The sequence below is a fragment of the Poecilia formosa genome, unplaced genomic scaffold (assembly GCF_000485575.1).
Source record: "Poecilia formosa unplaced genomic scaffold, Poecilia_formosa-5.1.2 Scaffold419, whole genome shotgun sequence".
NCBI lineage: Eukaryota > Metazoa > Chordata > Actinopteri > Cyprinodontiformes > Poeciliidae > Poecilia > Poecilia formosa.
The window spans coordinates 262806-289890 of record NW_006800358.1 but is presented as its reverse complement, the minus strand read 5'-3'; the positions used below and the strand labels follow the sequence as shown (position 1 = coordinate 289890).

The following is a 27085-nucleotide window of genomic DNA, read 5'->3' as shown; positions in this document are numbered from 1 at the left end:
CTAACTTTAAAAAGGCAAACATTAAGCTAAAATAAGTAAGCAATGCTTAGCCTGGCTGGGGCGAAAGTAAAGCCTGGAGGCCCGCATTTACATTTAGTTGAGTATAATAAACTTGACTACTTCCTGCTGCTTTAGTTTTAACCACTGACTCTTTGACTCTGTAGAAACGTCAAACTTTAGTTTTTTTCCTGTTTTCAGAGGTTAATCCTCGGCTGTTATCTGACCAGAGAATTTGGGTCCTAATTTGAGATAAACCCGGCTAATTTAACCTCTCTGTTAGAACTGACCTGCCCAGTTAAGTAAAAGTTTAATTAAATTGCACTTTAGCACACCTGGCCTAATTAAAAGGCTTGTCAGAAGGCAGCCGTCCGCCTGCTGCTTTTTCTTTCTTCTTTAGTTTCTTTTTGACACAGAAAAGAGGAGAAGGATGTCAGAGTGGCGGCTCGACTGGCTTTTAATGTCAAACTTCCTACATACGCAGAGCTGACATCATGCGTTGACTTCTGCATTTACACCATAAAAACCTTCTGTAATCATAGCTTATGTAACGAGCATCTGTGAAAACTCACACGGACTCTTTTTGTTCTGCTACACAGCCGTAACATAAAGAGTAACATTAGTGACTTGCACACCTCCTGCGGGGCGTCGTTACTTGAAGTTTCCTGCAGGATCTCTTACAGACATTGTCATAAAAACTCTAATAATATACTGTCAGAAAGCAGTAAAACTGGAAAATAATCTTGTACCACTCCATCATTGATGCTACGTGTAGGCCTGTCACGATAACAAATTTTGCCGGACGATTAATTGTCTAAAAAAATTATTGCGATAAACGATAATATTGCTTCAAGACCTTTTGACACTGATTTAATGGAAATGACTAAAAATACATGCAATTTCCGGTTAGATGCACCTTATTTTCAAAATAACATGTAACACTGGAACTGATAAACTAAATAAACAAAACAACCAAAAACAAAAATAAAAATAAAATGAATTCTCAGTCTCCATTAACAAAAAAAACGTACTTGAATAAAAACTAAACAATAAATAGTGCATTCAACCAAAAGAGTGCAGATTATGAAGTCTGTATTGCCCTTCAGTAATCTCTAGATTTAAATAGAAAAAACGGGCACATCCGACTACCTAATGCAGTAGTTCACACTACAACATTTTTTGCCCGTTTTCCCCTTATAACAATCTTAGATCGTTGGCCGATCTAACCGACCATCCTGCAGTGTGTGGTGGGTTACGGTAGATCGTCGTGGCCGCTCCGAAATAAATCAGGTTTACTGGGAGCATAAAGCTGAATGTGACAGGTAGCCAATCAGAATGCCGGATTCTCCTGCTGCTTTCTGAGGGGAAATTACGAAGGGGAATCCCAAACAGCTGACACGGCGCAACCCGAAGTCCAGCGGACATCGGAGATGATATGTGGAAACAACATTAATATTTATTCAACATTTCGTGCAAAGAATATAGAAATGACAAGGAGAGGAGTTGGAGCCAAATTGCTACCGCAGTTGATAAACCCGGTAGGTTTTCAGCTGTTCTTCGTTAACGTGACATAAATAGGTTAAAATGATTTTCATTCAGTCAGGACTTTACGCTGACTCCAGCCACATGCATCACAGGTAGATTCTAGTAAAGCACTGATTAATGTCTGGTTTTAAAATTAGTTAACTGGACTTGTAGCCGTTATTTTATGCCCATGTGGCTGGACACCACATGGCACGACGAACCCGATCGAACCGTTATACCCAGGATTTCTGTGGCTAATGTGTGTCTCAGGTCTAGAAAATAGGTTGACAGTCGGCAGACAACTCGTGTCGTGTGCGCTGGACATTAGACTAAGGAAATGAGGAAGGGAGGGTCAGTGGAGAGACCGGAGCTGAGCCTGTTTTCATTCAGTGTCATCAAGAGAAAGGAAAAAGGCAGGAAGAGACGATAAAGACGATAATTAAAATGAGGTCGGTTTAATTTATCGTCTGATTAATTAATTTATCGTTTATCGCAACAGGCCTAGCTACGTGTTCAGAAACGCTAGAGAAAGAAAATATGAGCATATTACTAAGGGTGGCTGCAACCCAATTCATTCCAGAACAAGTTTTATAACTGTGCTGTATCAATAAAGGATGGCATAAAGTAGCTGCTTTCAGAGAGTGCAGCTTTGTCCTGCCATGTTGTTGCATTTCTGTGCATCATTGCAATTATTGTGGCTGTTATCAATCATGAGGTTTAAAGCAGCTGTTCTTTTTTATGATTTCTGCTTCAGTCAGAAAACGTTTTGGTCTTTAACACGACTCTGAGCTCAGCTCTGGCTGTTTTTCATGATGTTCGTCATGGCAGTGACTCCACCAATGCACTCTGGGAATTGTAGGCTTTAGGCAAGGAGTAATTATCTGTCTGCCTTTAAATTGATGTGGGCATCTGAGTCTGGAAGAGAAGGAATGAAAGGTCTAATGTCAGCCGCTTTGTGTTTACTTTTAATTCAGTTGTGCAAAATTACAATTTATTAGTACAAGTTGTTTTCAGCTTTTCCTTTTGTAAAGTGTAAGATTAATAAAAAAGGTTTAGTGAAATCTGTTTAAAATGCTTCCTACATTCACCTCTTTCTGTACTCTAGAAAATATTTCAAAATGATCTTCCTTAGCATTACTTTGCATCTCTATGATTTGCAGGACTATTAAATTTTTTTGTTATCTGGGTGCCTTCATTTTTCCTTTGCTGCAAAGTTGCAAACTGGCAATAAATGTTGCAGTAAGGTAAATTTTCTTCATGACTCCTTTGGTAGATGTGTATTTACAAAATGGCTTCACAGAGCCACAACACTTTTGAATAAGAACCTTTCAGCAGCTTTTTAAATGAAGCTACACTCAAAATAACAAAAAAACCAAAGGAAGCCCAATCTAGAAATAGATCTACTTGAGTTATGAGGACGGACACAAAGCGTTTTTTACATATAATGTGTAAAAAGTGCATTACAATAATCTAGATGAGGCAAAAAAAAAATGTTTAAAGTTCCCATTTAGACATCAGCCTTCTGAGTTTGGAGGTATTTCTGAAATGATGAACGTTTGGTAGAAGCTGTGGTCAGAAACATTTGAAGTTTGACTCGATGGCCACATTCAGAAGTTAAATTTGTTGCCTAATCAGAGGAAACGAGCTCTGTTGATGTTGAAGTTATTGCCTAAAAATATGCAAATATCTTTTTAATAAGGTTTTGGCTTTGCAATGACAGAAACCACTTTTTAAGATCCTTGAAACAATATATTTTTGTTTCGTCAGTCCAGCCACAGTTATTATAACCTTTGACCTCAGCCTTCCAGGTTTATGTGCATCCTCCATACCTACCTCAGCTTGGTGCATTTCTGTGACGATAACTGAGTTTCTACTACAACTTTGTTGATATTCTGCTAATGTCGAAAAACAAAATTTCACAATATCCATTAAATAAAAAAACTAATCTAAAATTACATGTGGATAAGTTTTCTTCATTGAAAACATGCTTGCCGTCATTCTCCAACTACTTCCTGTTGCCTTCTTTGTCATTTCCACCAGTAGCAACATCCTGTTATGAGACTCGCGTGATGCAAAAAAGGTATTTCCATTGCAGTTTTGCAAAATACACAAATTTTGATAAAGCTGACAAACCCCCTAAACCTAGAGAAAAAACTTTTTCGAAAGATATGAGTTTTTGTCGAAACTGGCAGATTTCCATTAATTTTTAGTGTCCACAGTGCCTCATGTAGTTACTGTTTTCTGGTAATGGGCTGATGAAGTTTTCTGACGCTCTAAAGGTTCCCATCTAATTGTTCTTAAAAAGCACAAAGACTGTATGCTTCAGTCTGAGAATAGTCATGGCAGGTGGCCAGCTGAAATTATACCAGGCTGTCAAGAATGAAAGCAAAACAGTGGCGCAACTTCAGTCCGATGTCAACAAGTAAAGTTCTGAAGAGACTCTGGTGTTGGCTTTAGTTCAGTGCAGAGCCCCATAGCAAAAGGAAAAATAACAGAAAAACTGTTGAAAAACAACTCAAAACCACTTTTATTCTTTTTTTCTCGCTCTCTTTGCCAGCGATGCTATAGACTCGTTGCCATAGCAACTGACAAGAATGCCACTAATGTATCAGGTTTCTAATCTAACACAGCGGCGGTTAATTAGCTAGTGTAAGGTCCTGGTGATAATCTGCCAGAGTTGGTGTGTAGGTCGCAGTTTTTAAAAATGTTTTAACTGAACCGAAACGCTGAATTCTGCAGAACATCTAAGTTAATGTTTCCAGAGTCACGCTAGCATGACTGACCTACTTCCCTCTCTATCTTTTTTTTTTGTTTTTTTGGTAAATTAAAACTTTTTCCTGACCTTGTTGCCTGGTTGTCGTAGTATTTGACAATTGGTAGCAAAGTACTGCGTCCCTTTTTCTTTTGTATATCAGGCGCACATTAAAGATTTAGCGCGTTATGTTGACAACTTGGCAGCTAAAACCAATGGTAGTCACCGTTAGCGAGGACGTTGTTAGCTTGATGTCATGTGTCTATGTGGTCAGACAAATAGTCAAAGTTTTTTGTGTTAAAAGACAAAAGTGATTTGGCAATCTGCTCTTAGTCAACCTGCCTAATTGCCATGCTGATATTAATGGAAAATGTTTTCCAAACTCTAAGTCCTTTAATGCAACAGTAAGTGAACGGCGTGTTACTCCAGACATACTATAATACGGTTCATGTAGGATATGTGGAAATGTATAATAGTTTGTTGATGTAGCTGAGTCACCAAGCAGTTGCTCTGCTGTATGTTGGGTTTCTGGCCTGGACTTCCTTCAGTATCCTCTATTTATAGTTTATACTTTCAAACTACAGCTTTGCTTACTTTGCTCAGTAACTATTTAATGAAGTACTTTCAGCAGAAAGTTTAAATCATTCACAGGATTATAATTGCTTTTCTTTACCATCTGTGGCCTTCCTTGAAATGAAAGACTCTGCCCATCAACTCAAGTTTGTTTGACGCATTTCAGCAACAAGGCAATTCATCATTTACATAAGTTATGAAACAAGTAAAAACTTTACATTTGATCAAATATAATCAAAATCATCAAGAAAATATGTACCAGATATATTGATCAACGTTCCAGGAATCAAAGGCAACTCGGTAACTCCTAATACTGACATGAAGGAGTCTTTGTAAATGTTTATAACTGTTGTCATGAAGTGTCATTCAGTAAATTATGATGTTTTAAAGCAAAGTTGAAAGTCCATTGTCAACTTAGCGTTGTTCAATAAATAATGATACTTTTAAATAGGGCTGTTCTAAACTAATATTTTAGTAATTAAGTAATTTATTGATTATTCTTATGATTAATCGAGTAATTGGATAAAAACAATTGGTAAAATAAAACATTGGTAAGTCTAGCATAACGGCAGTGTTGCTATCGGATACCAACATCAGTCCTGTTTTTCATATTTGAACTTCCCTAACTTTGATGTAGTTTAGAAAATTAACCTGTAACAATAACAGCTCACTTTCTAAGGTAAGCTGAACAAAAGTTATACAAAAATCTGAAATTATATTCAACTTAAAGAGGCAGGCTCACAAATACACTTATATGCGTGTGTGTGTCTGTACTCCAGCTTTTAGTTTGTTCATCTTCAGTCAGTTTAATAGATGAACTCTCACCTTACCCAGCCATTTGTAGCTTTTGTGTTCATGTTAGTGACAGAATTTGAAACCTTCGTTAGTCAGTCAACCAAGTTCAATCTATCTGCTCACCTGTATAAATACACCTTTACCACTCTTCCCGCCGTTCACTCTGAACCAGCAGCTCCGGGAGGAGAAAGGCTGCCATACTCCAGGCATCGCTCCCGTCATCTTAAGGATGCTTGTTGGTCCCACATAAAATGATAAAATCCAAATCATCAGTAAATAAAATCCCCACGGCCGAACCTGAAAACTGGACGTTATGCACTTAGTTTTTATCAACAACTCAGCCAGAAGTGAGAGTGCTGCGCAACACAAATAATCACCCGGCCGGAACACTGTCACTAAATAATAAAACGTAATTTAACAAACCTTTTCCGTTTAATAATCGAGGAACTCGAATCAATCGAGGAATCGTTTCAGCCCTGCTTTTAAAGCATAAGTTGCATTAAAAGATGCATTAAAAGTGATAGCTTTTCATTATTTGATAATGACACTTTTAAGACAAATTGTCATTATTTTTCAAATGATACTTCAATCAATCAAATTTTATTTATATAGCACATTTCAGCAGCAAGGCATTTCAAAGTGCTTTACATCATAACAAACACAAAAACACAGTCATGAAATATAGAATCAGTCATCAAAACATTACATTAAGTCAATGCCATCACTAAATTCATGATGACACTTATAAACGTTGTGACGGAGACTCCTCCATGTTTGTGATGGGTGTTGTCAATTTTATTCTCAAATAGTTTTTCCGCTAACGCTAAGCAGGAAGTCAGTGTTTCAGCAACTTTGCAGTTTTCTGAAAGTTTGTTCCAGATTAGAGGAGCAGAGAAGCTGATTGCTGCTTCTCTGTATTTGGTTCTGGTTCTGGGGAGAAGACCTGGGCGGTCTGGAGGGTTGCTGTGGCAACGACGGCGGCTCTTTCATGCGTTTTGGTGCCAAGCCGTTCAGTTTATTTCACAACTTCCCTTTGAAATCCAACAGCATCAATTGCAGGTTCTTCAAAAACAGAAACTCTGGTGTCCAAAGTAAATCATGAGTCCCAAGCGCCTCAGCCTTCGAGTTCAGCTTCATCTTAAATTGAGCCTTTCCTGTGAATCACCTGCAGCAGTCCCCAGCACAGAGGCGAATCAGGTACAGCAGTCTCAGTGTAGGTCATTCATAACCAGGATGTTACTCTGCGTAGCTTTTTTATTTTTTTATGCTAGTCTTATCGATTAGGAAGCTGTTTCTTTTCTGCTCTTTGCCACCCTGTGAGACTTAGAGTTCTGACCAGATGAGAAATTTCTGCAAATCACTGATCCAAAGTAAAAACTGGGAGATGCCGTTCGCTATCAATAATTATATTACCTGTGTTGGTTTGGTGAGACCAGATGAATCAACTAATTTACTAATCGGTTAATTAACTAGAAAATACAGACTGAAGAATTGCTGAAAGGACAACACAGTCAGAGCAGTAATTAGGCCAAAGCTGTAGAAAGAATATTTACATTTTGCGGAAATGTTTATCTGAAACTCAGCTGGCGTAGTTTTGGCTTCACCTGGTTCAAATTCAGTAAAAAATCTCATATCAGGAACCAATTTAGAGATGCACCGATCCAATATTAATATCTGTATTGATTCAATATTGAAAAAAAATTCTAGTCCGGGAATTGGAGACAATATACCTGATCTGTAAGTGCAGATTTATTCAGTCTGATTCTACGCTTTGTGCTCTGAGCGACGTCACACCTTATTGTTTATTTAAATTATGTCTAGAACTCCTAACTTTACTTCCTGAACCATTTGAAAGGAAACATTTGTTGTTTATTTTCACATGTTTGACCAAAGCAGTCAACCTGTTGTTTTTGTCAGTTTCCATTTCTTTATTTATTTTTACTTTACCTATTTTGCTGCTAATTGAGCTAATTGAGCTGACTGAACAAATTAAAGCTGTTTTCACATTCTCCAAACTGGAGAAGCTGTCGGTGTGTTTAAGTGAGCTGTCCTGGTGCAGTTATCATGTCTGTGTTTGTTTAATAAAAACATTCAGCTGTTGCTTTTTATTAAATTGCTATCGGCCGATACTAAACTTCAGATATTGTGGATCGGTTCCTCCCTAATCCAACAATTCATCGGTTAATCAAAAAAAATTAGCATCAGATTAGCCATGTGCTGTAATTATGCTAAGGCGAGCAGAAAGTGCTGAGATTTTCACATGTTGATGTTGGAAGTATCTTTTAACTGGAGATTCATCTTTTGCTACAAATGATTTGGCGTTTACTAAATGGATGTGTTTTAGGCAATAAAATGTTTATTATTGATAATAAAGTAAATCAGTTTATACTCTGTTTTTGCAGCCATTGTTTCTGTTTTGCTGCTTTTCTGTGGAATGGTTCTGATTAAAATGTAATCGTTGTGTATTTCGTACCGCTTTCTGTTAGCTGCTGTGTTTGTTTTAACATCTACGTGTTCATGCTGCAGGAACAACCAGAGTAAGTTGTTTTCTCCTCCCTTCTGTCTCCGTTTCCTCAGGGCTTTGACCCTCCTCATCAAAGTGACACCAGGACTGTTTATGTAGCAAACCGTTTCCCTGAGCATGGCCATTACATACCGCAGCGCTTCGCAGACAACAGAATCATCTCCTCCAAGGTATCAGAACCATAAATGTTATGGCTGGAGGACCAACCGTTCTTAGCCAATTAGCTTTCCTGATTCAGGCTGTTAAACTAAGCTAGTCTCTGCCACGGTCCCTTTAAGCTTAGCTTTGTTACTGTTGTTTCTTCCAGGCCATAAACAGTATAAACTGATAGAAAATATATTTCATTTCCTTCAGTATAAGTTGGTTTAAGTTGATTTAATTTTATTTTGCCTCAGCAGTGACAGCAGCTGCGGTAAAGGGACGAATGGTCCAGGGAAATCTCCAGTGTGGATCCATTAGCCTTTAGTTTGATGTAAAACGAATGTTTCCAGCTTTACTTGGTGGCAGAGCAAAGCGCAAACAGTGAATTAGTCCAGACTGTCCAGTCTGTCTGCTTCCTGACAGCAGACTGGGATTTTTCATGTCTGATTTATTGACCTGTTTTGATTTTAACAGGAAAAGATTTTGAAAACATTAAGTTCAGTGCTGGAAGAGTAATTTAAAGCGTATTTTGGATTATTTTAATGTAATCCAGATAAATAAACCTTTTCATTCTTTCTCTCTCAGTACACAATCTGGAATTTTGTCCCCAAGAATCTGTTTGAGCAGTTTCGCAGGATAGCCAACTTCTACTTCCTCATCATCTTCCTTGTGCAGGTAAATTCACACACATCGGTTCAGGGAGTGCCTGTTTTCCTCCGTCAGCTGGTGATGAGTCATGTGTGACCTCAGCTGCTCTGCTGCTCATATTAGAGTGTGTGCGTGCGTGTGTGTGTGTCAGTGGACGTGTCATTAACTCTTAAGGACCTGGAGGTAGAGAGGTCTGCCTCGTGTTTTCATTTATAAACGTAAAAAACAAACGCTGCCCACATGTTTGGTAATATTTGTGTCGCTGCGTCCGGCCCAAAGCGCCGGGCTTTCACAACGAATCGGTCAGCCTGCGCAGACGATGGCTTTGGCTCTCAGACGTTTCTGCCGTGGCCCTGATGCTCCAAAGAAATCAACTTGGCTTCGTCTCAGGATTTGTCTTTTCACCCACTCGAGCTGTCGGTGAAACTGAAAACATCTGGTCCTGAAATCTGAAGGAAAAATGGCGAGAAGTGAAGGGGACATTTTCTCAAATGGACAGTTTGAGCTTTTTGGGTCAAATTTATCTCCAAGGGATTCCTAGATACATAAATTTTTACTCTGACAAGCAAAACGATTTAGTTACTGTGTGTTTTATCCTTTAACAGTTTAGCCTGTTGCTTAAATGTTAAATTACTGCCAGCTTTAGGGATTCCTCTTCTTGATCTAACAAATTAAATGTCTTTGTTTCCTTAACATCCTTATGTTGAATAAAATAGTTAGAAATGTTCAGCATCACCTGCTCAGGATAAAATAAACCCCATTTTTGGATAAAAAATATTACCACTATATTTTGTGGTACTATTATAACAAAGTGATAAGTACTCCTTATAACGTGAATCGTTTTAAATACACAAAATAAACAAAACAAATAAAATACATCATGGAGTCTCTGTAAACAAAATTATCCTTCCAAAAAAAAAAAAGGGACTAGTTGAGACTTTTATCGTCCAGTTTTGGGTAGAAAAAGAAAGGAGGAAAATGATAAATCATGGAAATAAAAGTGATTCAGTCTGTTCTAATTTATCCTGCGATTAATTGGTCTATTGCGACGGGTCTAGTCATAAATGTCTCACCAGATGTTGATAGAAATGGGCGATATGATAATCGTACATTATAAAGGAATAGAAAATGTTGACAAAGCATAACACCAATATATTAAGTTATGTGTAACAAAATGGAAAGAGAAAGGAAGAATCCTGAAACCTAGTAATTATAAAACATTTCAGCCTCTTGAAGTCAGTAATCTGGATTTTTGATGGTCTGTAAAAAGGCACCAAAGCAATAACGTCTCATAATGGGGAAAACCAACGAGATCTTTGCTCCTGTTGCAAATCATGCTGATGGTATCGATTATGAAAGAATTTCTAAACCACTGAAGGTTCCAGTCAGCGCCGTTTGCATCATGATCCAGACGTTTAAGAGAACCTCATTACCCCATAAACCGGCCAGAACCAGGCGGCGCTGCAAGATTTTACACAGTAATTTCAAAACGTCCAAGATTTTCAAACGCCTGGAGACCAAAGATATGAGGATAAATAACCTGTGGCAGGTTCGGTGCAAACCACACAGACCTGTCACGATAACAGGATGATAAATTGTCCCAGAGGTTACTGCAATAAACAATAATGTTGTTAAGAGAATAATTTCAAGTAATATAATGGCTGAGTAACAACGCAAGAACACGATTTTAGAGATAAACTCTAAATTCTGATGAATTTAACACGGGAACTGGAAGACTCTTTAAATAAACAAAATAAATAAACCAAACAGAAACAGCAAATAAATGAATTATGAAGTCTGTAAGCAAAATTATCCTTCAGGAAGGGGCAAGCCGAGGCCAAAACACCAGACTGAAGACTTTTATCATCCAGTTTGGTAGAAGAGAGAAAAACAATAAATTATGCAGACAGAAATTATTCCACTTGTTTTAATTGATCAATTGATTAATTGATTCATTGCTTTTTGCCTGACCACACAAACTGATTTCATTCACCAACGTTCAGAGGTCAGATGGGAAATCTCACTAAATCTCGAGACCAAACGTGAGCACAGAGTAAACAAACATGGCCGACGGTGAGGAAAAAACCCCGACACGAAGACGTCGCCGACGTCCACCGACCTTTCTGATGCGCCATGGCAGCAGTTTTACTTTATAAATGCCTCCATGTTTCAGCCAAACGGCAGAACAGTCAGGATTTAGAAGAGTGGATTAAAATCCCGCCTGAATGCATGCGACTGGTTTCTCCATACGGGAGCCATTTTGAAGACTTTTGCACCAAGCAGTAAATACATTTCACTGTTTTCATACTTTCCTCCTTTACCTTTTAATTTTATTACTCATAACTGAACTTATGGACATCTGTGGTCTGATTGCTTTGAATGGGTTGTTACTAAACATCTGGTGATAATTTCATATCAAATCCACCATTAGGAACATGTTTACTTAGAAAATAAAACAGAAATGATGCATTCAATACCTATTTCACCCCTTGCAGATCTTTTTGATGTAAATGTGGAGATATGTGCAGTAATTAAAAAACATTACATTGTTGTATAGTTAAAAACCAAACATAAAAAACATTTGTTTACACCAATGCATGCAGATAATGCAATAATCCAGGAAGTGTTAGAAAAATGTATCAGATACTGATGAGATGCAGTTCCTCAAAGCCTTGCAGGAAATTAAATACGAGCTGGCGGTCGAGCCGCTCTGAAGAGCCAGATATGTGTCAAACTCACGACCTGTATATACGTTTGTTTTTGTTCGGTCGCCTTCAGTCTGTGCATTTCCTGTTTCATAAACCACCTGCATGCGCCCAGGACTAAACTAAAATCCTAGCCAAGGTTTTACATTTACAGCTGGACTGTCGCATTATTAGAAATTCACTTGAATTTAAAGTCTAACATCTCTTTATTTAAAATCTAATGATACTTTAGATGTTAAGATCTGATAAAGATAAAATGTCCCAGCTGTCGTCGTTGTTGGGACATTTGCCTCGGCCGTGACCTCTTCAGTGACTTTAAGAAAGCAGAGTGTAAACACATGCATGTGTGGCACTTCCTCAGCTGTGCCAGTTAACACTTGAGGGAAGTTTGTAGAGATTTCCTGTTTGATGCTGCAGCCGCTGCTTCTCTCGTTTCTGCCTGGTTTCTCTGTGAAAGGCGACGCCCAGCTCCGCTCCGATGATGGCGGCTCGCTGCTCCACGTCGTTCACGTCTCCACTCCCATCATCTCTCTGTTTCTTTGCAGTTAATGATAGACACTCCAACTTCCCCAGTTACCAGCGGGCTGCCTCTCCTCTTCGTGATCACAGTTACGGCTATTAAACAGGTGAGAACAGAAGTAAACATTCGCTTCCTCTTGCTTGTGCCGAAAATGTGGAACTAAAACCAAAGTGCTTTATTTCACTATGCTATTTGGTCTAGTTTGTTGTTCAAATATCTTAGTCCACTTAAAATAAGGAACAAATGCATAACGCATTTTGCTGTGCAGTAAATTGTCCCAGAAGTTATCATGATAAGTGATGATGATGATGGAAGAACACATGCTGAAAGTTCAATAAACTTTAATTTCTAACACTGGAACTGTTTTATATGCTGCAGTGACTTTTCTTTTCTCTGCAGGGCTATGAGGACTGGCTGAGGCACAAAGCGGACAACGAGGTGAACGGAGCTCCAGTGTTTGTGGTTCGCAGTGGGAGTCTGGTCCAGACGAGATCCAAAAATATCAGGGTGAGAAAAACACCATAACAAACATTTATTTAAGTTCTGGTTCTGCTCTGCATCCCCAGAACCAGAACCAAACAGGGAGAAGCAGCATTCAGTTTTTATGCTCCACTAATCTGGATCAAACATCCAGAAAACTGAAAAACGGCCAAAGCGCCGACTCCCGTTAAAGGGGCAGTGTTAAGTAAACTTGACATTTTTGAGCTTTGCTTCATGTTATGATGTTATTCCCTCATCATAAGCAGAACTGCCTTTATATTATCTGTTAAAAAACTTCTAATATTAATAAAAACTAAAAGGTTTGAGCAACAGGATTGAATCTTTGTAAACTATCGGTACATTTATTGTGACTTTCTGATACCGCCAACCGTTTCAACAGCACAGTGCAATAAAAAACTTAAACCAAAACACCAACCTTTGTTGTTGCTTTAACTCTGTATGTTCAGGTTGGGGACATTGTCCGTGTCGCTAAGGATGAGACGTTCCCAGCTGACCTGGTGCTGCTGTCGTCGGATCGCGCGGACGGCACCTGTCACATCACCACAGCCAGCCTTGATGGAGAAACCAACCTGAAGGTCCGTCTGCAGACTGTAATCAAATCAACGTCTTTGCATGCACGCCTCTGCGTCAACCAGGACCATTCAAATGAACGGGTCCGTCTTCTGGAAGACGGGTGGGGACGCAAACGTGTGCTTCCGGTTTTTCAAAATAAAACGTACAACCATCAGCATAAAAGGACTCCAAAATCTAGAATATGAACAGGGTGAATGTAATTTCTAGGCTCAGTCACTGCAAAAACACAAAATCTTACCAAGTATTTCTGTGCAGGTTCTAGTGCAAATATTTTTATACTCTTAAAATAAGACAAAATTAATTTACAAGTAACTTTTCTGCAAGATATAGGAGCTTGTTTTCAGTAAATAATCATTTAATACTGATGAAAAGTTCCAGTTTCACTGGCAGATTATTTCACTAGTAAGATATTTTTCCATGTTATAAGTGAAATAATCTGCCAGTGGAAATCAGTATTAGGGAATTATTTACTTAAACTCCTAATCTTGCTGAAGAATTGCCTGTAAGTTAGTTTAGTCTTATTTCAAGTCCATTAAGATGTTTGCATCATAAATGTTTGGTAACATTCTGTGTTTTTTGCAGTGTGCCGGTCCGTTCTTCACCCTGTCCAGCTGTTCTTTGAGCCTCTCTTACCTTTTATCTCGATCATTGCTGACCTGCGACTCCTTCATAAACTCGATTAGATGCAGAGTGAACTTTGACCTCCTCATGTGATCAAAGATAGTAGATGAATTATCTACAGGAAGCCTCCGTTGGTTGTTTGTGTGTTTTGTTTTGACAAAAAGAGCAGCGGCTGATTTTCAGACTTTTTCAGAGGAAAATAAAATCTGTTCCACATGTAAATATCGGCTGATCACCGATTTAAAGGAACCGATCAGGACCGATCGATCTGTTCAGATCCACTTATACTGTTCATTATTATTTATATACTGCGTCTGCTGTAATGCGTTTCAGTATTTATATACACACATTTGCTGTTTTTGGAATATAATTCACAGAAGCAGAGGTTTGTCTTACTGAAAGCCACGATTACACATCTCACTGGACGACAAATTGTTCCAGAAATTACTGCTGTGAACGATAATATTTGATGTTTTGAGGCTATTTTCAACTAACATATTGGTAATTACATAATAATGTAAGTTCACTCTCTCCAGTAAACTTTAATTTTGTACAGAACTGGAAGACAGTGTCCAAAATAAAACACAAAAACATTAAATAAAAAGTAAATAAAACCCACACACAACCGAAACCATAAATAAAATGGATTCTGATCCCTATAAAGAAATTTGGCCTTCAAAAAATATTAATTATAACAATGACAATTATCGACCTCAATTTAATCTGTCGTGCAATTAATTAATTGATTAACTGTAGATGCTCACCTAACAACATACCAACATTTATTTCCTGTTTTGTTCTTGTCTAAAAGACAAAAATGGTTTTTGCTTCGCTAGAACAAAAACTGTTTTCATTTTATCTGTTAGTTGTCAATTTGCTTGTATATTTATTTAAAAGCTTCTCTAATTTCCCATCAATATTAAACTTTGATTTTCTTGTAGACCCATTTTTCTGTGCCAGAGACGTCGGTGTGTCAGTCGGTGTCCCAGCTGGAGGCCTTGCAGGCCGTGGTGGAGTGTCAGCAGCCAGAGGCCGACCTCTACAGGTAACTACGCTTTTATTCACACCTCATTCTAAACGTAATGCACTGTATTTATCTATACGTCGTTCTACAGGTAACTACGCTTGTATTTATACATTTTATATGTAATCTATGCTTTTATGCACACTTCTTTCTACTAGTGGTGCACCGATTGCAGTTTTAATCGCTGATTTCCGATCTTTAAAAGGCCTGACCTGCTGATCCCGATTTTGGCCGATACCAATTTTTGAATAAATAAAATAAAAAATCAAACTGAGATTGATTACATGAACGTATTTATTCACTATAGACGTTTAGGGTTAGATTGTCTTTATTAGTTCAAGGTCAGGCGGTTTAGTTAAATGTTTATTCAAATGTTGATGTGAAACGATTTCAAAATGCCTTTCATGTTGCTTTATAAATAGTTATTTTTCCTCAGCTTGAAGTTGTATTTTTTGTTTCCACTCGGTGGTAAGACATGTTTTCTGCCTTCCAGGTTTGTTGGACGTGTAACCGTGACGCAGCATGGCGAAGAGATCGTCCGGTAAGTTTTATCCAGTTACTCCTCCCTCTAAAGCTGAACAAATCAATCAGCCAGAGGTTGTAATTGGATCCTGTTTCCTTAATTGGTTCTAATCACAGATCAGCAGGTGGAAAGTCTTTATTTTTTATTCTAATAGATGCAAATAAATGACAAAAAACAAAGCGCTCCTGTCATTTTCTGTTCTATAAACATCTGAACTAATTACTGAGCTAATTGAGTTAATTGAAAACAAGATGGAGGTTAGAGAAATAAATTAGGACAAAATAGTAAAACCTTTGTTTTCTTCTGGATTCTGAAGAGCCTGCTTCATATTTTACTCATTTGTACTAAAGTCCAAAAACTAAACCGTAATTTTCAGTTTGGACGTCAAAGTTGGCTACAGATCAGCCTGATTGGTCTCCTGTATTTCTGTTAATTGCCAATTTATTGAACCAGCAGGAATTTATAAAATAAATCAGAATAAGGCTGGAATTAGGTTGATTACTACTACAGCTTGAAACATTATGATGCAGTAGAAAGAAGTTAAAAAGATTTAGCATGTCGGTCACACACTTCTCTCATATTTGGCCCCAAATAGTTCATAAAAACAATATCTAAAATTAAGTGATTGCTTGGATGCATTTTTATGCTTTAGGAAGAGGAGATGCTGAAAACCTCAAAGTAAAAATAAATGTTTTAATTAGAAATGTAAGAAAAATAACATTTTTAATACCGCCACAGCATGTTTTAGTTTGGGTCATAAAATGTTTGGACATTTAGCAAAAATATGGCTAGATTTCTACTCCTTCTGGTGAAGACAAGAAATTATTGTCTGTTGTTTTGTAGTTTTTTTTTAGTGAGATCTAAATTCAAAATCTGTTAAATCATTCTTGATTACATCAGCCTGTCCAGCGACTGCAGGTGGGAATTCGAATATTTTGCTACAACCTGGTGCCACGCATTTATTTCTCCTTTTGAAAGGATAAATAAACAGTCATACAGTCACTGACCGATGCTGTTAAGCAGTTGTCAAAAGTGTCGCTTTTTAAAAGACTGATAACAAATCCAATTAGCATCTGATTGATTTTGCTTAGCGTATTTGTAACTTGTCTTTACTCAAGTCACTCCAACAAAAAGACACTGAGAATAACATCTTCTAAACTTAAATCTGAAGCAGATTCAACACATGAAATTTGCTACAAAAACTAGTTGTTTAACTGAACGTATCAAACCAGACCAATGAAAAACACGCCAACGTTTGTGCCTGCTGAGCCAGATCTGCTCAACATTAAAGATAAATGGGAATACTTGTTTACAATATCCTCTTTCTAAACCAGTTCTGTGTTTCCTTTGTTTTGTTTTCTTTCGTTTTTAGACCGCTGGGTCCAGAGAACCTGCTGCTCCGAGGGGCCAGGTTGAAAAATACCAAAGAAATATTTGGTGAGTCTGAAAAAGAGAGCAAAGCAAAATACATTGTCCCAGAAAAGACAAAGATAAATAAATAACTTTATACATGATCAACATCAACACACAGTATGACTGAAAGAAAATTCAGTATATCGAATATTCACTGATGGCAGCTCAACCTCTCACAGCTAGCTAAGCTATTGGTAGCTTCAGCTAACTCACTCGCTCTTTGGTTGCCTAGCAACAGCATGCTAGGTAAGAAGCAGCCTCAGGTTCCTCCTAACTCCGGTTACCTAGCAACGGCCTGCTGAGTAACTAGCGCAGCAGCAGCTTCAGGTTTCTCCACAGCGCCTCCGAAATGTTTTAAATAAAAAAAACAACCCAGTGGGGAGAAAACTGGATGAAACAGGAAAGGTCAAGCTACAAGTTTGGCAATATTTCAGATATTTAAAACAAAAAACCAAATCAGTACTTATTGATAATGACTGATATGAAACGGTTGTTTCGTGAGCGAAATCATCTGGTGTTTTTTGACCGTTTGGTTGGTGTAATTACCTGGACCTGCTGTGCTGTTGCAGGTGTGGCCGTTTATACAGGGATGGAATCCAAGATGGCGCTCAACTACAAGTGCAAGTCCCAGAAACGCTCGGCTGTTGAGAAGTATGGTGTTTCCTTCCTTCCCTCCTTCCTCTCTTCCCTTTCTTCCTTCCCTCCCTTCCTTCCTCCCTCCCTCCCTCCCTGGGGAAGCGTTTCTGTTGGAGGCCTGGTAAACACTGAATCCGCTGTTCCCTGGCAGGTCGATGAACACCTTCCTGATCATCTACCTGGTCATCCTGCTGTCGGAGGCGGTCCTCAGCACCATCCTGAAGTACGCCTGGCAGTCCGAAGAAGAGTGGAACGAGCCTTTCTACAACCAGAAGACGGAGCAGGAGAGAAACAGCAGCCCGGTCAGAACGCCTCTGTTTTCCTCTCTGTTGCTGAAAAAAAACATTTTCCACTTGTGTGTCACCAAAACACACCAGACCTGTTTTAATTCTGATTAGATGGTGATCAAACCTCCCAGCACACAGAGCAGATTCAGTGGTAACAAAGTGTAAAAACTAGTTTCTAATCGTTGTAATGCCTATCTGCAGTTCTGGTTGCTCACACACCTGCAGGCTGGCGTGTCTCATTATCAGTTTTCTTTTTTCTTCCTCACAAACAGTAATAACTTCATAATAGGATCATCAGTAATGTTCTTTTTTATTTCTTTCTTGTTTTTTATTTTTATTTCTTTATTTTCTTTTTAAATTCTTTTTCTTTTTGTTTTCTCATTCTTTCTTTCTATTTCATTTTCTTTTCTCTTTAATTTCTTTTGCTTTTTTCTTGTGTTTTTTATGTGACTTTCCTTTTTCTTTGTTTCTTTCTTCCTTTGTTTGTTTGTTTTTCTTTCTCACTTCGTTCTTTTTATCATGTTTTTAACAGATAATTTTTCTCTGGTCCTTCTGCAGATCCTTCAGTTCATCTCAGACTTCCTGGCGTTCCTGGTTCTCTATAACTTCATCATTCCCATCTCGCTCTACGTTACTGTGGAGATGCAGAAGTTTCTGGGCTCCTTTTTCATTGGCTGGGATTTGGACCTGTACCACGAGGAGAGCAACCAGAAGGCTCAGGTCAACACGTCTGATCTCAATGAGGAGTTGGGACAGGTAAGAAAAAAAACAATTAATTACAAAGTTTCAGCAAGATATATGAACTTGTTTTAAGTAAATAATTCTGTAATTTTGATGAAAAAGTGCTAATTTCATTAGATTATTTCATTTGAAACACAGGAATAATGTTACAGGTGAAATAATTTACCAATTGAACCAACAGTTCTTCATCAAAATTAGGGAATTATTAACTTAAAACAAGCTCATATATCCTGCTGTAAGTTAGATTTAAGGCTCTAAGATATTTACATTAGAAACTTTTCCAAAAATTACCTGGTCAAAAAATAAGAGCATTAAACTATTACAGGAAACACCAACAAGCATTTCTCCCATTAAAGGGCTTCATCGTTTGGCCGGTCATGAAAGTATATTTTTCAGGTGATAAATTGCTCCAGAAATTATTGCAATAAAACAATGATATTGTTATTCTTCCAAGTAAGATAATGATAATAATGGTGCAATAATAATGCAAGTTCGTGCTCTCATACAGAACTCATACACTGCAACCGGAAGACATTTTAAATATCCAAAATAAAACACAACAACCAAAAACAATAAATAAGAAGAAATTAAAAACAGCTGAAACCATAAATAAAAGGATTCTGAAGGATTTGTTGTCATTTTTGTTTTTTTTTCTCCCTGCAGGTTGAATATTTGTTTACAGACAAGACGGGTACGCTAACAGAAAATGAAATGCAGTTCCGCGAGTGTTCGATAAACGGCATCAAGTACCGGGAGATGAACGGCAAACTGGTACCAGAGGGGATGACGGGGGATTCACCGGGCGGCTCCTCGCCTCAGCTGGTAATTCACACCAATAGCTGCTGCACAAAACTGGTTTTATAGCTCCAGTAAAAACATGAAAACGGGTCAAGGCAGAATTCTCCTTTTCTCTGTGCTGAAGTGTCCAGATTTCTCAATGTTTTCATTTAGTCTCGTTAAATGAATATTATGGAAAAGTTAATTTATTTCAGTAACTTTAGTCATTGAGATTATTCTTTTAGATTATGATAATTAGGTTAAGGTCTGATATTTAGAATTTGGACAGTTTTGTTACAGAAATGTATAATGATCTGCTCACAGGTTATTTTCAAGAGGTAAATTTAATCTGACAAAGGAACGTCATCCTAATTTACTATTATCTCCTGAATTAACAAAAATGATTGTAACCTGGTCCTGATTCAAGTCAGAGAAGGGATGATGAAGGAAAAGCTGCATTTTTCAAAATAATTTTGCTTTTAAGAAAAGAAGCGAGAAAAACAAAATATAATTCAGAAATCGGGTCTGACATGAAATAATCTGTCTCTAGCTCTTAATCCATGTCAGAACGTTGTAGCTTTAAATGCTGTTATCTGATTTATTCTCTATTCTTTTTGTGTATATGTAGTTTTTTTCTGAATCAGTGGTTAAAATATAATTTAGTTACACAATGTTTATGCAGATTCTGGTTCCCCATCATGGCTGATTAATTTGGACCAGAATAATCTGCTTGTTCTACCCAAGTTACAGAACAAGATGTGAACTCTGTCTTTTTTTCCACCGTGTTTCGTCCAGATGAGTGAGGAGTTGTTATTCCTCAAGGCCGTGTCACTGTGTCACACCGTCCAAATCAGCTACAACCAGTCAGAGTCCTGGCTGGGAGGGGATCCGTTCTCCCACACCAACAGCTTCTCCTTCAGCCACATGGAGTACTACGCCGCCTCGCCGGATGAGAAGGCGTTGGTCGAGGCAACGAGGAGGTGAACACCTTTAAACTCATATTTTTTCTAATATTTACTGCTTTAAAGGGGAGAATAATGGGTAAAATCAACTTTGTTTGAGCTTTGACCGAGCTTCCGTCTCACAAAGCAGCCCTCCCATTCAACTCCACCAATCGGCTCCTCCAGACTAGTGGCAGCAGCAGTTAGCAAACATCTGATACAACTGTGCATCTGCTGAGCTCATCGTATGAACTATTTCTTATTGAAATGTTAAGAGCGGTTCTAAACGGCATAATGAGAAGCACTGTTGTAAAGACGTACTGAAAGCAGAGTGTCAGAAAGAGTAGGAGCTTCTTAAAGAGACAGAGGCCAATTTCAAGGGAAATTTCAATTCACATTGTGCGTGTTTTTGTCATTCCCAGCACTTAAAAAACATTTTCTGGTAATAAGTTCATGTTTTATTTTGGTGTCTGGAAAACGAGTAGTTTCAAAATCCTCTCGATTGTTAAGTCACATTCCACTGGCACTTCACCGTTACCTAGCAACCCCAGCAAAGCCAAGTGCGTTACCTAGCAACACAAGCTGAGCCCATCCACCTTTGGCTGCTGGAATAGAACAAGAGTTTTGTTGTTGACTTACCATCCAAAAACCAGTTGCTGCATTCTTGTTGGTTGTGCAGGAGGCTCCACTTCTGCTTTTCAAAGATGTACAGCTGTATAATTGCATTTGTTTGCAGCCATTTTCAGGAGCGAGTGTAAACGTAGAGTTGGGGGGCGTGGCCAGGAGCAGATTATTTGGATTTAAAGTAACAAGACATTTTATTCTGAAAGGATCAAACTAAAACCTCATTATCTAAGAATGACTTTGTGCAAAGTATGTAATGAGCATGTTTAGCCCATAACAGATCCTAACCTGTTGGATGAAGGATAACATGTTACCCTTAAGTTCTGTTTGATATTTACAACATTTCTACAAAAACTGACAGTTTCTTGAATGTGCTATAAAATTGCGTTATGTGTCTGGAACATTCACAGTGCTGCTGCTCCTTTAAGCTATGAAACCTTAAAATATGACCTGGCTTTGTTTCCATAATGCGTTTGAAAAATGTTTAGTTTCATTATAGTTTCATTTCCTTGCCTTTAACTGAGGCAGCTATGCTGCTCAGGTTGATGATGTAGACGAAACCAGTCAGACGCACGGCGTCTTTAACTGCCTAAAATGAAATATTAGGCGACTCTTGACCTTTGACATGAAGGCAAACTTCATCTTATGGCTGCCATTTTTTAAATCTGTCAGATGCAAGCAGAGGCTGGAGTTTTTATCGCAGCCTGGTGTTCAGTCACTTGATCATGTTGGTGCCACAGAAACTTAATGCAGGCAGTAATTGGTTGGAGAGTCTGGAGACTCGTGCAGCCGACGGCGGAAACGTGTTCATAAATAACGCTTTTTAAAAAGGTGCCACCATGTTTAAAGTACCCAAAATATTTGAGCTACAAACAGACCCAGTTGTAGTTTCACAAAAATAGGAAGGAAATCTTTCAGAACAATGTCAGACTGTCTTTACCAAGATAAACATTAAAGGTCCAGAAGTATTCAAACGCCAGGAGCTTTTAGGTTTAAATTTGTTTTCATTTAACCAAATAAAAATATGGAATGAGACAAAAAATACAAACATTTTGAAGGAATATTTGTTTTTTACTCATGCTTTATGTAAATATTGCATAAAGTTATTCTTATCCTTCTTAATCATAAATGGAAAAGTATTTATTGGTTCTACAGGAATCAAAACTCAAAGCCTCTTTGTCATCACCCTAATTTTTACATTTCAGGACTTGGGCTAGGCCACTTCAAAACCTTTAAACTGCTTCCAGTCGCATGAAAGCAGGCATGGAATAATTTTATAATTAATTTACTGACATTTTAAATTGCGGACATTTATTTGGGACAATCGTGGCAACCTGCGGCATTGTTCCTCCTGATTGGGATTTTTCAAACGTTTGTCTGTTAATGAGTCTTGGATTAAGTTTTACTGCCTTCTTTTCAGAATTGGCGTGGCGTTCACAGGCTGCAGCGGGGACACCATGGAAATAAATACATTTGGGAAAACTGAAAAGTAAGCCGACGTCTCAAACACACATCCGATCAAAATGGATCAATTCGGTTTAATCGTATCGCACCAATTCACGGCGCAGGCCGTCTCATGAAAAAAAGTCAATGAAATCATACAGATCAATCAGCATAGGATCGATATCTTCAGTTTTAAATTTAGATCTGATCTAAATTTACAGTTTTTAGGATTTTCATTTTTGTATATTGTAGGTCTGAAACTGATCATCAACTAATTTATTAATTGATTAATCGTTAACTGGAGAATAGACTCAAAAACAGGTCATAACATGAGAGCAGTAATTAAGCCAAAACTGCACAGAGACACATATATCTAGTGTTGTAGATGCAATAGAAACATTTGTCGTTGAATATGTTGGACCCAGATGTCCTTAAGTTGCAGTTTTAGCTTCACTCGTTTTAAATTCTGTGAAAGAAACCTAAAGGAATCACTTTTTATTGGATTTTAGGCAATAATATGTTTTTTGTTTCCATTTTTTATGTATTTCTAATATTTAAGTGGTTAAATGAAAAATTTGCAGCATGTGACTTTTTTATGTATCCGATTAATCAATTAATCGTCAGAATAATTGATTATTATTTGCTGTTTTTGGTCAGATATCGTCGGTAACATCCCGTTTCTTTGCCTCAGGTACAAACTGCTCCATGTGTTGGAGTTCGATCCAAACCGCAGGAGGATGAGCGTCATACTGGAGACTCCCTCCGGTAACGCTGACCTGCTTCAGCCACAGGAAAATAACGGACAAGGCAGGGCGACGCCTTTATTAATATGTTTGTGTTTTTTCCCCTTCAAGGAGGGAAAATGCTTTTCACAAAGGGTGCTGAGTCGGCCGTCTTGCCTTTCACCACCACTGGAGAGATTGAGAAAACCAGGCTGCATGTGGACGAGTTTGCTTTGGTGAGAAATCATCTTTCTCATGCAGCTGACATGTTTATATTAGTAAAACTAACGATTAATTGATTAATCGGATAAAAACAAAAGGCAGATTATGCAGATTTTCACGTAAGGCTTTTTTATATAACATTAGAAAAACATTAAAATATTTAATTAAACAGCTCAGTTCCTTTTTTAAATGAGAAAATAAAAATTTTATTGTTTAAAATGCAGTAAGAAAATGCAAAGGCTGCATCTGCAGCTAAAAATAATTTTAACATCAACATGTGAAAAGCTCTTTCTGCTTCATTTAACAATGCAGTGTATTGATTGATCTAATAATCTGTTAGTTTATTATTTTGATTAGTGGTGATTAACAGGAATTTATTTTTTTACACAATTTGAACAGAGTGAAGTTTTTGATAGAACATGTTTACAAAGTGTTTTTTTTTTATCTTGCATGCAAAATGTCTGTTTTTTGTTCCTTTTTGTCTTAATTATTGCTCTGAGCTTATTCTTTCTGGCCTTTTTTCAAGTCTCCAATTAACAATTAATCACTTACTAAATTCAATCAGTTCAACGTGATTAATCTGATTTATCGTTTCATTCCTACATGAGCAACGGAGTGTAAAAATGATCCACTCACTTTATTATGCTTTATGAAAGTAGATGTTTCAAAATCACACTTAAGATTTTTATTTCTGAATTTTTAAAACCTTTAAACTTGAACGTGAATAAATTTGACTGTTGAGTTGTGCCTCTGTTGTTTCTGTGTGTAAGCCTGGCATTTAGAGATGATACAGTCATTAATTTATGCTCTGGTGCTTTTTATACGCACGCACACACACACACACACACACACACACACACGCCTGTCTGTCTTCCACATCATATCATCAGACGTCAGCCCCCAGATTCGGCGCTGCAGTTTGGGTTGGGTTCTGGTCATCAAGCCTTCAGGCCGCTTCGCTGAATTAAACCCAAGCTGTGATAATTTGAGATTTTTTCTCTTCTTTTCTCCTCCGTTATGAATCTCGTCTCATTCGCATCTGCTTCGCTTTAGTTTTGCCCTTTGCTTGGAGACACCTTATCGTCTTCAATAGGAATGCACCGATTTATTGGTGCCAATTTATCTAAATTTGGGAAATCGTGATCGGCCGATTTTTACACGTGAAGCTGATCTTAACCACCGATTTCATCTACCTTGGCAACGCTGTTTAAATGAACTGTTGTCTTCTTCTGCGCTGCTGTGAAAGAGGTTTGACTAGGAGACTGGCCCACCAGGTCAGGTCTACATGTTTGCAGTGAACAATAGTCATCTCACTGTTGGCAACTTTCTTGCTACATTTAGCAACATTTTAGTAAAAACAATTGCTATTGGCCGAAATCGGAATCGGCAGGTCAGGATTTTTGATAGATCGGTAATTGGTGATCGGTGAAAACTGCAGTCGATGCACCACTCGTCTTAATTCATGTTTAAAAGTGAACACTTGCCTTTGTCCTTAATCTAACCTGTTTTTATTCGTCTCTCTGTTCGGATGCAGAAAGGTTTGCGTACCCTCGTTGTCGCATGCCGCCACTTCAGTCCGAAGGAGTACATCGACGTGGACAAGCGGCTGATGTCGGCTCGCACGGCTCTGCAGCGGCGCGAGGAGAAACTGCAGCAAGCTTTCGCCCACATCGAAAACCATCTGCACCTCCTGGGAGCGACCGGCGTCGAAGACAAGTACGGAGATTTTCAACTCGATTCACAACAATGTTGCTGCTGCTGCAGCAAACATTTTTACAGTGAACATTAACATCCCATCTCACAGAAGTGAAAAGGATCGAGTTTATTACGTTTTATTAAAGCTGATCATGGCAGTTTGATTGGAAATATGCCAGTTAATCAGCCAGAGGTCAGGACTTGAACTTATATTTTCTTGAACATTTCAACACCAGACTGAACAAATTTTAGTAAGTTTGCTCTTAAGTTTCGGTTTCTCTTATTATAAGTCAGAGTTTCCCGTTTCAGCCGACCTCTGGTCCCATAAAACCCTCCCAGTGATCCCAGTTGGCCTGGCTGCACTTTAACCTCACTTAATGTAATTAGGAAAAGTTATGAGGCCAAACCAATCAGGTCGGTGTGTTTCCACTATGAAGCCTGGTTTGATTCAACCAGAAACTCCAGACGCTTGATTGAAGCCAACATATCAACATCTATTATACAGTTTCTAGTCACAACTGAGAGTCTGTCACACCGCTTGTGTGTGTGTGTGTGAGCGTGTATGTGAGCGTGTGTGTGTGTGTGTGTGAGCGTGTGTGAGCGTGTGTGTGAGCGTGTGTGAGCCTGTGTGTGAGCGTGTGTGTGAGCGTGTGTGTGTGTGTGTGTGTGAGCGTGTGTGTGAGCGTGTGTGAGCGTGTGTGTGAGCGTGTGTGAGCCTGTGTGTGAGCGTGTGTGTGAGCGTGTGTGTGTGTGTGTGTGAGCGTGTGTGTCCACTCACCATCTGCTCCTAAGCCTCGGCTCCTCACACTTTGTTTATCTCTGTCTCTCCCCCCGGTCACTCTCGGTCACGATCAAAGGCTCTTGTGTTATGAAAGCCATGACTGATGTTCCCTTCAGTTTTCAGGCTAATATGAAAAATAAAAACAGCCGCTGATATGAAAAGTTTCTTTTGAAATAGAAAGTGTCCTTATTGTCTCAAGGAACATTAGTGAGTTGTAGGGGAAATGAGCGTAACTCGGCCTTTTCCAGGCATTATGCACAGGGTTCACACGCGGCTTGAAATCCTGGAAAGTTCTTGAAGCGTCTTGTCTTAAGTGAAGAAAGTGCCAGTGGGACCAGAACCTTTCCATTATTGTTGAGCGATTATTTACGGAGAACAAGCTTCTGTTTATTGCTGAGAAGCTACTTGTAATTGGGCCTGATGCAGTAAATCAATTCATCACATGACAAATTAAAACGAGCGCAATAATTTCCATTTGCATGATTTAATTTCCTACAACCTGCTGAAATGTTACTTGTTAGTTTTGTCTTAACAGTCAGGTGTGTAACTGTGTAAGAAAAACATTTCAAACCATAAAATTCTAATGTTTTAGTCTATGTTGTCCCTGCTGTAGGATGCAAAGTATTATCACAGTAATAAATTATATATTGTTGTGAACTGAAACTGTTCTTTAGTTCATTTGTTTTGTTTTTAATCCCCAAAGTGTGTTGCTGGAACAGTTTGAAAACTGGAAAAACATGTTTGGAAAATGTCCCTGCGTGACGAACGCTGAACACGTTCTCCTTCTCCTGCTGCTGCTCAGGCTTCAAGATAAAGTTCCCGAGACGATCGAAGTCCTGCGTCGGGCGGGAATCAAAATATGGGTGCTGACAGGGGACAAACACGAGACGGCGGTCAGCGTCAGCTTGTCGTGCGGCCATTTCCACCGAACCATGAACATCCTGGAGCTTCTGCAGCAGCGCTCCGACAACGAGTGTGCAGAGCAGCTCCGCAGGCTGGCCCGAAGGTGCCTGCCGTTTCCTTCTGCTGTTATTATTATTTATTATTTTAATAAATCATCAATACAGGCAGGTTTTTATGTGTTTAATGAGCTTTGAAGGAGATTACATGACTTATTTTATAATGACAATCCTAATTTCATGGCTGCTGTTGGTGATTTTATTCAACAAAATAAGTTGTAACTAAATATGCTTTATTTCTGATCATTTCAATTAGAGCTGGGCGATAAATCAATGGGATCCATTAATTGAATTTTTGGTTTTTGAAGGTTTAATGTTCTGAAAATCTTGTTTATTTTTTCACCGATGCGCTCCAAGGGTTTTGTAGTTCAGAGTGATGCTAGGCGGCCATCTTTCTTTGTTTTACCGCTTATATTTTTCAAA

At 38.4% G+C, this 27085-nt stretch overlaps 1 protein-coding gene across 17 annotated transcripts in view; it reads left to right on the top strand.

The window, feature by feature from the left end:
* Nucleotides 1-27085, top strand: part of atp11b (ATPase phospholipid transporting 11B) — an 83207-nt gene that overhangs the window by 8194 nt on the left and 47928 nt on the right. For 14 of the 17 annotated variants that reach the window (XR_001659394.1, XR_001659395.1, XM_016663404.1 and 11 more), the window contains exons 2-20: nucleotides 6689-6838; nucleotides 8219-8335; nucleotides 8892-8981; nucleotides 12205-12285; nucleotides 12579-12686; nucleotides 13127-13255; nucleotides 14816-14919; nucleotides 15392-15439; nucleotides 16794-16858; nucleotides 17404-17485; nucleotides 17622-17772; nucleotides 18316-18513; nucleotides 19162-19320; nucleotides 20071-20255; nucleotides 22261-22329; nucleotides 22975-23048; nucleotides 23138-23241; nucleotides 24762-24943; nucleotides 26506-26709. Coding sequence is in view for 15 of the 17 variants with exons in the window: in XM_016663404.1 (XP_016518890.1) it covers nucleotides 6740-6838; nucleotides 8219-8335; nucleotides 8892-8981; nucleotides 12205-12285; nucleotides 12579-12686; nucleotides 13127-13255; nucleotides 14816-14919; nucleotides 15392-15439; nucleotides 16794-16858; nucleotides 17404-17485; nucleotides 17622-17772; nucleotides 18316-18513; nucleotides 19162-19320; nucleotides 20071-20255; nucleotides 22261-22329; nucleotides 22975-23048; nucleotides 23138-23241; nucleotides 24762-24943; nucleotides 26506-26709 (2249 nt within the window). In the remaining 2 variants the exon portion in view is untranslated. Of the gene's footprint in view, nucleotides 1-6688; nucleotides 6839-8218; nucleotides 8336-8891; nucleotides 8982-12204; nucleotides 12286-12578; nucleotides 12687-13126; nucleotides 13256-14815; nucleotides 14920-15391; nucleotides 15440-16793; nucleotides 16859-17403; nucleotides 17486-17621; nucleotides 17773-18315; nucleotides 18514-19161; nucleotides 19321-20070; nucleotides 20256-22260; nucleotides 22330-22974; nucleotides 23049-23137; nucleotides 23242-24761; nucleotides 24944-26505; nucleotides 26710-27085 lie in introns of those variants that run through there. The other 3 variants (XM_016663399.1, XM_016663401.1, XM_007576873.2) reach the window with 2 other exon arrangements.